Raw genomic sequence first — 12080 nt, forward strand, 5'->3', positions numbered from 1 at the left:
TTGTTTAAGAGGATTTCAGATAAGATCAGATAATCCTCTGGCCTACTACGTACACACTAAACAGCCTGTTTGCAACAATCCATGATCCAATCAAGATTCATCGCACCTAATTTAATTTATCCTTTAAAGGAAGGATAAGAGGGACCATTACGAAATTATTGTGACACCCATGTTTGTTTGAGACTAAGGCCACACAAGATCTTAGACCTAAAGACATTTTGTCTTAATCTTCAAAAGGGTTAATCTTTATTTCCTCATGTATGTAACGCATATTGCCTCTAAATTTATGGGAATTGAGTAATCGATGAGTAGCCCTTGAGAACAACTGCGTAAAAATTACAGGTGATAAAGTCAAATCAAAGTAGTTTATCAAAATTGAACGGAGTCATTTACATCGAAAATCGTAAAACTGTTTAATAAATGATTCAATTTTAGTTTTAAAACTGAGATTATTTAATTAAACGGTTTAAATTAATCGAATGTACTTATTTAAACCAATAATAAACTGTTTAAAACTGATTAATATATACATAGTAAGTTACGTCATTCATAGTCAGGATAAATAAATCCACTAAAAAATGAAGTGAAAAAAATTATAATCTTACAATTATTAAAAGAAAATATATAATAAAAAAAAATCAGTTCAATGTTAAGTTTACATCCATTTTAATATTCTACCCAAAAAAATTCCATTTCAATAAAAATTTAAAGGAGAGAAAAAAAAAAAACAGTTTGAATAAAAAGGAAAAAGAACATAATAAAAACATTTAAATCGAAACCTAACCATTTAAATTAAAACTGTTCAAACCATTTATTAAATAGTTTGACTTTGAATTTATCAAAAAAGTCTTGCACCAAATCAGAGCAAACCATTTACATCGAAATAAAACCATTTAACATCTTTAGTGAAGCCCACTCTACCACCCTATCAGAAGGTATCATGTTGGATTCTATTGGAGTCTCTTGATTCTTATAATTCAATTCAGAGCTCGACATAAAATTGACTAAGATTGATTCATTCCTTAAGTAGATATGTCATGATCATGGTTTGAGAATATAGTATCGAAACGGGTATCAATCATCCTCAAAACCATTATGATATCAGAATGGATCCGTATCGAATCTCCCGGATAGAAATACCTTTGATTTACCTTAAAATTATATTTTTTTTACTTTTTTACCCCTAATCCGTACCATTTAACCGATACAATATTAACCAAGCATCAGGATTGGACACTTACCACCGATACGGACCCCAATACAAGAAATCAAATACCGATACTTAGGCAACGTTTGACAACGTTCCGTTTAAGCTGTTTTTACATTTTCTTATTCTTAGAATCAGAGAAACGGCCTAAATAGCGTTGGACAAAGTAATTCCGTTTCTCTTATTTTTAGAAATATAAGTCGAAATTTATATCAATTTATATTCCTAGAAATATAATTGACGAAACAAGTTATACATGTTTCGTCGTTTCTAGAAATGACTTTGGACGACAATCATGGTAAAATGCCCAATAAAATTCCTCAATCCCAAAACCAGTGAAAGAAAAGTCACCAAAGGTTGCCTTCTTTAACAGTAAAAAGATGATCGGATTTCAAAAATTCATTTTAAGAAATAAGTTTATCAAACACCCAACAATCCATTTTTATTCTCAGAAACATAAAAAATTATTTCTATTATTACTGAATATAAATTAAATAAGAACATTATCAAATGATGCCATAAAATCAAGATTTCGATTCAAGGATAGAAGCTAGGCGGTCGATTGACACTCTTACTTTCTTCAATCGTGTGTGTAAGCAAACCTTTGTGTTCAATCGTGTGTCAAATCAGGGGAGAAGTAAAAACGTTCATAGAAAACAAGCTTCCCACTTGGCGTTATTGGGAGGAAAGAAAGCCGACATTTCTTTTATCAGTTTTGACTTTGGCTCAATCAATCTTCCGTATTCCCATGACCATCGCAATTCACAGCTATTTACTCACTTTGCTTTGCGTGGAGATTGAGAGTACCGTCTAAGCCAATAGGTTTCATAAACCGCAAAAAGAAACAGGAACAGAAGGAAAAGCGGTTTTTAGCTTTGGACCTGCTGGTGAGATGCATCAGTACTACAGTTATTGTGGCTGATATAACCGTTGCCAGAAAATGAAAACCCAACAACCCAACCCTAAGGGCTATGTTTGAAAGTCAAGATTAAAAAAAGAAAACAAACAAAAAAAAATAAAAAAAAAATATATGATTTTTATCTTATTATGTCTTTTGTACTCAATTAGGGAGGCCAATGGTGGTTATAGGTCAGATCTGATATCATTCTGAAATTGATCCAGATGAGATCAGATTGCTATGGATCAGTCTCTTTTAGCCTTACTTTTCACAAAAAAAAAAAACTTTCATTACTATCTTACCCCTAGAATGATACCGATAATGAATCTGGATTAATCAAGTATCATTGATCTCAATTAATACTGATACAATGTGGCTGATCCATGAGAGGGGAGAGCCGTGTGAAATAGAAAACCTAACCTTGATGACACATAAAGTGCTGACACCATTTTTCATTTTATTGTGTGAACTATGGAAACCAAAAGCGCAACACATACTATGAGTCTACGATTAGGTCCATTATTTAGACCACAATTCAATAACACAAAAATTTCGATGATTTTGGTATACCTTGAGACAACCTAATATTATCAAAATTTTATAAATTTTGTCTCAAATATTGAAAATTTTAACACAAATTTCTAACAATAGAGGATTGATTGTACGTACTTTCACTTGGATGTAAATGTAAGACTCCAACACCTATCCTACTTCCTACAATTAAAATGATAAAAAAATATATATTTAAAAATAAAAGGGAGAGGAGATACATCACATTTTTTTTGCTAATGACGGTTATTTAGGCTTTAGCTTGACCAGTCACACAAGTCCATATTGACCAGTCACACAACAGCATGGACCAAGTCATACCGAGGTTGAATAAGAAAACAATGAAAAACACTGAACACCTCCGTGTGAGTGGTCCAAGGTGTACCTAATGAGAGTCGAACTTAGAATGTCTAAGAAAAAGTTACATCACACAATCCAAAACTTACATATGGTGAAAAGAGAAAGAGTACTACAAGCCATAAAGATTCAATTAACCCAAAGCTGGTGGCATTGCCTTTGATGAAATCTAATTATTGATGTGGATTTATCACTTTTTGGCCTTTTTCCTTGAAACATGAGTGTACTTTGCTAGTTTCATATCCCACAGTTCCTTAGTGCACATCAAATAGGACGCGAAGATCAATTAAAACTCTAATGTTTCCCTTCCAAGTGACAGTAAATTTAATTTCTTTGTCTGGTAGATGGAGAGGAAAAGAAAATATATGGAGCGCCTTTTGATGTCCAAAATTTCATGGAAACAAATAGGAATAAACAAAAAGAGAGTAAAAAGAAAAAAAAAAATCTATAATCTTGATGATAATAGATTGACTAACCGACTTCTGTCACTTTTACTTTCATATATAACCCACTTCACCACATGGTAATAGGTAAATTGATCATGATTTAGTAATGTGGATCGAGGTTGGATTTGTTGCACGTATGATCATCTAATCGTACTTATGATTCAACACATGTTTCACTTCTTGTCATTTTAAGGATTAAAAGTAGTATATTAAGAAGCAAAAGAGACAGATGTTAGATACTCCCATTTACGATTAGGTGATCATATGAGCAACGGACCCAACTTTGTGTGAACCACCTAACCAGAAACCCTTCTCCATAAATTATAGGGTTAATAGCAAGATAAAAGTTAGAGACCGACCTAACCTAGATTGCTACTAGACTAGTTGTGGGGCAATCAATTGATAGAACCAGGGCTTTAGCAATTTGTATTAGGGATGGTATTAGCCTCAATCGAAATTGATCAAGATATGCGCAAGCCATGGCACTTTCAAGAGAGAAGTTTGAGAAAACCCCAGAGCCCTCCATTGGCCGGACAGGTTTGCCCCTAGTTCCATGTTAAAATGTCTTTTTTACCCTTATTTTGTACTGATTCACCTATATGGGTCGCCAAGAATCGATATTGGCATCTGCCGATACCAATCCGATAGAACAGTCTCCTTACTATATTTACTCAAAGGGCATTGTTGCCCACGACATCATCACCATAAATTTGAGATGAATTGGGCCGCTCCACTTGTGATCAATCATTATAAGTTATATGTTAACCCAAAAAAATGGGTTACATAAGGAGACTGTTCGTGACAAATATTGGTCAATGAACCTAGCTATATCCCGTCAAGTTTGCATGAGTTACACAGTTTTGGTGGATTTGTTGTCTATTATCTATTTATAGTTAATTTTGAGACAAAAAATCTGACATATGAGACATAATCATATGTCGTTATAAAATATTAAAGTAAAAGGAATAAAAAACCTAGAAGGTAGCGTGGTTATTATACCCAGACACAATTAAGGGGTGAAATGATCACCATACCCTTGTAAAAAATAGAAAATTTGCTGCTATTGATGTTTCCTCTTGTGCTCTCATTGGAGCCACGCTGCCTATTTGGTAATCTTCTTAAAGTAAATTGGAAAAGTATAAAAAAAACTAAGAGACTGTTTGACAACATTCCATTTTTGCGTTTTCTTGTTCCCAGAAATGAAGAAACAATTAAAAAAGCGTTTGATAAAGTTGTTCTGTTTCACCCGTTTCTAGAAACATAAATCAAAATTTATACCTATTTACAATTCTAGAAACAAATTTGACAAAACAAGTCTGAATTTGATAGAAAAAAAAGGTTGTTGTGCCCAATAAATTTCTCAACTATTTAAACCTAAAAAGAGGCAACCGAACCCTCTCTCCTTTTAGGCATCCGATGATACTATTGCTGGGTTTTAGTGGTATTATGTATGCAAAAAACGTTTCAAGAAACAGGTTTATCAAATACCAAAATATCCGTTTTTATTTTTAGAAACATGAAAAGTTGTTTTTACATTTTTTAAACACAGAAACAACAAAAACATTATCAAACGGTGCCTAAATTTCCCTTTAATATCACAGGACACTCATTTTTTGTCTGTCAGGTGGAACCTGGGAATAGTAAAAGAATTACAATAATAATTATGACACTGAAAAGAAACTTTCACTTGTAAGCAATGAAGAAAAAATAAAAACCATTGAACAATCAAAAGAAAAAACCGTACACAATAGATCATATGATTGAAATTAGTCACCAAACTGGGCAAATGTCCTATCAAAGAGACCCTAAGCTATCAAGTAGCCAATTTGCGAATCGGCGATCCTGTTTTTTTTGGTATAGAACTTAGCAATCTATTTACTTGAAAGGTAGATAGCATGATAGAAAAGGATATGGCTATGACTAGATAGTGGTAAAGTGATCCAACTGCTTACTCCAGATGGAGGAAATGTGTTACATTCAAATGTGTACACACCTTAAATCCTAAACCCTTGAAGAAAGTTAGGGAACATTTTTTTTTTTTTTTCTAATGAGGTTAAATCATATCATTTCACACACTTACTCGAAAAATGTGTAGCTTTTAATAATAACAAGCTATTCATATTCTAAATGTGTTTTTTTCAAAATTTCAATTGTTTTAATATATTTTTCATTCATAATAATGATAATAATAATAAATATTTAAATTATTTTGAAACATTTTTTTAGTTCCTTATATTAAATAAGTTCGAGGATAAGAAAAAGGGATTCAAAAGAAGGTTACAACTTCGGAATGAGATCCTCTCCAGCCACGTTGGGTGCCTAGTGCTCATCTGACGATTAGAAACCCTTGGGATGCGTGTTTGTATATTAGGGTACTTGCCCAAATACTCCTAACCATCAGATGCTGGAGAGGATCCAGGTCTTACAACTTATCTCTCACTTCACCATTTTGGTGACACCCCAATAATAATTTATCTCACATCTCTATTATATCTCCCAGACTATCGTCTTTGTCATTGTTACTCTCATAGAGTCTAACCCACACCATAGTCAATGATATATATGTAAGATATTTTTTTGTGGGGGAGGGGGAGTGGTTGAGATTTTGGTTTAGGATGGGGGAGAAAAGCGTGGAATTTTGTATAGGTATGCAACTTGGGCTCGATCCAAACTGGGTTAGGGTTGTGATCATGGATTAAGCTTAGTTTGATTTACGTGAGATATGCTTTAGATATATACATGTATAACACAATGTTTATGCATTATATGCTTGTATTATTGTGATGGTGCATCCTATGAATTGCCATCCCGTTAGCCATGGATTTAAGGTCTCTAGTATCTATAGATTGGGGCATGCAGTGTTCTCTATCCATGAGAGGCTGATGTAAAACGAAAGACGAAGTGGATTCGATCTTGTTCAAGTCAGACGACAAAACAATAGATGGGAAGAACTTCTGTAATTTTTATTCACAAAGCTGCCTCCATTACATTCCCATTACAAGGTATTCAATCACCTTTAGGTGCCGATTAGGAAACAACTAATAAAGACATAAATGAGCATAGATCTCATAAAGAAAGCAACAAATACTTAAAGAGGAACACAACCCTGGGCATATCCTGTGTTCTTAATTCTTACCAATAAAAAGCCAACTGAAATAAAAACTTAGCAATTTAGGCATTTATGTATATCCTTGTTCACGCGGTTTACTAAGAACATGTGATCCCTTGCTTCGCACTATTATGCTCCGCATCAGAGGCCCCCAGTGGCTATGACGCACCACTTGTGTCAACCCTAAATAGGATCAATTCTGCCTTGCTGTTTTCAATGACAATTAATGTTGATCATCTTCGTTTTACCAATCGATACTCCATTCCATTTTTATTTTATTTTTATATTTTCATCTATCATCCTACAGTGACAATGACCACCTACTTCTACACACATTCAGTCAGTCATATTGTACATGCATACAAGGGGTTCAATCCCACAACCTCTTTCCCAAAGCGTTGAAGAGACCACTAGCTAGGCTAAACTATTGTTCGTGAGGCTTAGAGATTCATGACTTGCTTTCTTTGATTGTGAAATTAGCTTCTTAGATGATAGATGGGTTGGCCTTAGATTCTTCGTAGTGGGCTAGGAGTCAAACATTAACATCTACTGCGGGACTTCAGAAAAAGGTTTTCAAACTGAAGAGACCACTAATTAGGCTAAACTATTGTTCGTGAGGCTTAGAGATTCATGACTCGCATTCTTTGATTGTGAAATTAGATTCTTAGATGATAGATGAATTGGCCTTAGATTCTTCGTAGTCGGCTAGGAGTCAAAACATTTACATTTACTACGGGACTTCAGAAAAAGGTTTTGCGGGCGCGTTATCAATTAGGGAGAGAGAGAGAGAGAGAGAGAGCCACCTAAATATCTGTCGCGTCCATTTCTCTTCCTCTCTCTTTCAATATTCTTGAAACACGTTTATTATGGTAGAGACCCCAGTCATGGCCCATGAACCACGGGTCCACAATACACATCTGGCCCCGCGGGTGGTGGTGTAGGGGGTTGGGGATTGGCTTGGGGATGGGAAGGGATGAAAGAAAGTGGACGACGACAACAAAAGCAGGAAGAAGCTCCATGCGAAGAAGCTGCCTATCAGAAAAGCCGAACCATCTTTACACTCACTTCTTGTTGAACTCCGGCGACCACCGACCAGTAAACACAAGTCCAAAGGCAAGCTATTGATATTCTTATTTTTTTCTTTAATTAGGACACATACTACCACATTCTTCAACACTTCAACCCTGGGCCAAAACATTTCCTATCTTCAAGAACAAGGGTATCAACTATTAGTAGATAAGATTGCTATCCGGTCATGTGATCCAACATTGAGACACGATGAGACGCAGGGGTAGTCGTAAGTTCATCTGGATGCACGTGTGAGAAAAAAACAAAAGAAAATAGTCTTCAATTTTACGAACTATTGAGCAAGTTTGGGACCATCACTTTTGAGATTAGAAATAAAATTCTTCACAATTGTGTAATGTCCCCTGACTCAAGTAGAAAAATACATATGATCTTATTGCTCCATCTCATTAGTTTTCATATATCATATCCTTGTGTTGGTCCCCTCCCTCCCTCCCTCCCTTCCTTTTGTTTTCATGTATTCCCTACTTTGGTGTTTGCTTTATCTCTCTCCTGTTTTTAGATTTATCCCCCTTTGATGATTTGTGTTTTTAATAGCCGATGTTATGGCTTCTGGTCCTTGGATTGCTGTTACCACTTGTTTTTTTGTTTTAATATATTATATATCTCCATCTTCACCATTTTAATGGTAGAAAGTGGGACTACTGTTGAATCCTCACATGCACGTCCAGATGAACATACATGGGCAATTCTAAACTCTAAAATGATCATCCCACATCATATTGGATGCCTCAATGCATAATTCTACTAGCCTCACCCTGTGAATTGATGCACAGACCAAGCGATCAGATAATATTCTCTTCCAATTATTATAGAATATAGAGGAAACACATTTTCCATCTATTGTTCGAACGTAGTTCAATGGAAACTTCCCTCTTTCTCCTTTCGCCCCTATAATTTATGTACAAACCAAAAGAGACGAAATCGCCGAAACTTTTAGACATTGACTTCTGAGTTCGGCCCAGACCCATGCTTTTCAGTTTTCTGTCGTATCTTTACTTCCCCTTCCATAAATAAAGACTCAGAATGAAACCACTCCCACCAACAAAACATTTCCTGTCTCAGTTTCATTTTTTCTGGGTCGGTCTCTCTCTCTCTCTCTCTCTCTGTTATAGTAAGTACATGACTCGTGTTTCTTTCTGGGTTTATAGCAAGTGCAGGACAATGGGTATTTGCATTTCTACTCAATCTGAAATTGCAGGGAAAGGAAAACCCATCAAGGAATCGATGGCCATGGTAATCCATGAGGATGGGAAACTACAGGAATTGAAGGAAAGAAGGAAAGTTGGGGATGTGATCTTGCAGAATCCCAATTGCTTCCTCTGCAACTCCGACTCCATTTATCCTGACACCTGTGTTCCTCCGTTGCCGGGCGAAGAGGAGCTGGAATTTGATCAAATTTACTTCCTATTGCCACTCTCCAAGCAACGCATACCCATCTCCCTCACTGATTTGTGCAATCTCGCCGTCAAGGCTAGCAACGCTCTCTGTAAACAAGATTTTCAAATAAAAAAGGCTCTGAAACCTAAGAGCTCGGCAGGTTACGAGACTCGACATCGCTGGAATAGCATTCAGATTGAACCTTGTCTTCGTGATACAGAGAGGCAGTGGGAAAACTCTATCAATTGACTCGATTGATCTGTTCGGTTTTATAGTGCTTGCAAGGTCCCAATTTTAATGGGTTTTCGACCCCCCGAATATATGTATGTATAGGTATAGCCATGGTTATGGTAATGGTACTTTTTCTCTGTTGGTTGGGGTGGGGTGGGGTGGGGTGGGGTGGGGTGAGGGATTACTTTGTGTCACAACAATTGGTTGTATTGGAAATATAACCACACCAATTGATGCAAGGGAGGAGGTGATATCACACACAATATTATATAATTGTATTGGACGTGTGTTCATCAATTCAATATTTATATAATATAATTAGCTTGCATGATTTTATCAGTTTTTGTTACGCATAAGTTCTATTAACATAAAAAGGTTTCTGTTCTATTCTATTCATATGGTTGTCATTGGTGGAGATACGATATCTTAAGTTGTATATGTGATAATTGTATAGCGAAGTTTTCTTTCTCAACTCAAAAAAATTGATAGTGAAGTAGAATCTCATCTAACCGAGATATAAAGTAATCTTGATGAACCTCCTAAATTTGTGTGCATCGTGTGATTATTTGTTCTTGTTTTTTTCTTTCTTTGCTCCATCATTTTAAGATTGTATTTTTACCATCATACTATGTGTTTCTATGACTGTTGATTCCAAAATAAAAATGTGAGTTTACTATTTATGTCTATTGGACGGGATCATATGATTATATTGAATAAACTTTTACGTCTTCTTCTTTTTTTTTTTTTTTTTTTTTTACAATAGCAAATCGGAAAGACCAATAGGTTTCAGAACTTTACCATGCAGCAGTTGCCAATTACTACCCTTCCAAATTAACAACAAAAAGCAGTCATGAAACAAAAACAGAATAGGAAGTTTTAGAAAGATAATTCAATTTATTAAAATTCCAGGATAACCAGTAAGCTTAAGTTATGTTGTAAATTCTTCACTGAAGAACTAATCCTGGAGCCGATCTCTAGGAAAGGCTCTCTAAAGCCCAAGTTAGAATTGAGGATGAGAAGGAAAAAAACTACTATTGAGCTCTGAGAGTTAAAATTGCTTAGCTTCCTGCTTTACTTGGATTCCCCTTATATCATGGTTGGCCTTTCTCTTCATCGGTCTGAGGGTCTGTTTCCTAGGTGACCTGGACCTGTTAAATTAGTGATGGATCCTGTCTTTTTCGGGGTTGAGGTGGCTGATTTGTTGAGATGGTAGATTTCGTGATGAACATATTGAGATCCTAACAGTTAACCTATGGTTACTCTTTGGTCAGGTAACCAGAGTTCTAACGGCTAATCCAGCCCACTGTTAGTTAAAATGGGAACGGTAAAAAAATGGAAACATACGGTATAGGTTTTAAACAGATAAAAACGATGAACGGTACTGTAAAAAAAAAGTCAAAAAAACAGGGAATGGCAAATGGACGAAAACGAACGGTACGAGTATAAAACGTGTAGTTTTCAAAAAAACCAAACCAAAAAAACGGTAATATACTCATGCAATTTGAGAGATTATTACTTATATACATGCATCTAATATTCCAAAAGCTCTAGGAGTCCCAAGATAAAATAGCCCAATGGGCTACAAGAAAATGAGATGTTGCTAGCTTTAGCTTCTCCTTACTCAATGGGCTATAAAAAGATGAGATTTTTTTCCTATAGATAGTATGGAAGTTAAAAATAAGAAACCAAGTACCATATTGTCTTCACTCTTCACTTTTACTAATAGGTTTTTTTCTTTTTTCTTTTTTTCTTTTTTTTTTTTTAAATTAATTTTTTTAATAAAATTCCTATTTTACCCTTAAAAAACGGATATGCGTTTAAAACGGCCGTTTAAAACGCGTTTAAAATGGATTTTTTTGCCGTTTCTGTTTTTTTTCGGATTGTATAATAGCATACGGAAAAACGCGTTTTAAACGGAAAAAAAAGGGGAACACGTTTTAAACGTGTTTTAACTAACAGTGATTCCAACCACGGCTGCCCGTTGGGCTAATCCAACAGTGGTTAGTCGTTGGGTTTGTTAACCATCTAACCCTAGTTAGGTTTATTCACTTGGGGACCAAGTTTGAGCATGGTTACATGTCCCTGATGGTCTAGAATGAAAGGTTTCGCTGTTCTTGGAACTTGGTTCACGCTGGCCGGCCTCTTGATCATTACTATTCTGGTATTCTGCTCGTCTGCTTGTCTGTTCATCTAATTCTCTAATCATCCTGGGGTCAAGTCCTTACGAGTCTGACCTGGACCCTCTGATCTTCTGATCATCTGCTCATCTTCTACTCATCCCGGGGTCAAGCCCTTACGAGTTTGGCCTGTACCCTCTGATCCTCTGGTCGTCTGCTCGTCTATTTGCCTGGTCTTAGGGACTTTTGGGTCTTCTGGTCTTGGAATTCCGGATACATGTTGCCTTTCCATTGGCCGGCCGTGCTATGGTATATCATTCATTAAAGTTGCTTATGATATTATTAATTCATCTACTAATCTGATAGATGATGGTTATGTATATGTGATCTCCACTACAATAGTTGTGATTGATGTCCAAATAGGTCTTATCATGTAAATTGGTACTTCAACTCATCTCTTATCAATTTAGACAAAATACTAGATCATTTCAAAAACAGAGTCTTGACGGATTAGATCTCATTCCACTCTCACAGCTTATAATTGATCACTTTCGTTTTATTTGAAAATAGTTTCCATGCATCTCATTTTCCACAATTATAGCCCAAATCCCTGTGTGTGTCAGACTGAAACTAACTTGACTTGAAAGATAGAATTGCTCGGTGTAGAAGATACAGTGATACAGCCATCGTCTTTTATGGT

The 12080-nt window shown here is 35.6% G+C and overlaps 1 protein-coding gene across 1 annotated transcript; it reads left to right on the top strand.

Annotated features, from left to right (window-relative positions):
• Nucleotides 1-8774: 8774 nt before the first annotated feature.
• On the top strand, nucleotides 8775-9281 carry LOC122084810. The gene has a single exon (XM_042653236.1). The coding sequence runs from the start codon at nucleotides 8775-8777 to the stop codon at nucleotides 9279-9281; it is 507 nt and encodes a 168-aa protein (XP_042509170.1).
• Nucleotides 9282-12080: the final 2799 nt, after the last annotated feature.

This window comes from Macadamia integrifolia, chromosome 7 (genome assembly GCF_013358625.1).
Source record: "Macadamia integrifolia cultivar HAES 741 chromosome 7, SCU_Mint_v3, whole genome shotgun sequence".
In the NCBI taxonomy this organism is placed as follows: domain Eukaryota; kingdom Viridiplantae; phylum Streptophyta; class Magnoliopsida; order Proteales; family Proteaceae; genus Macadamia; species Macadamia integrifolia.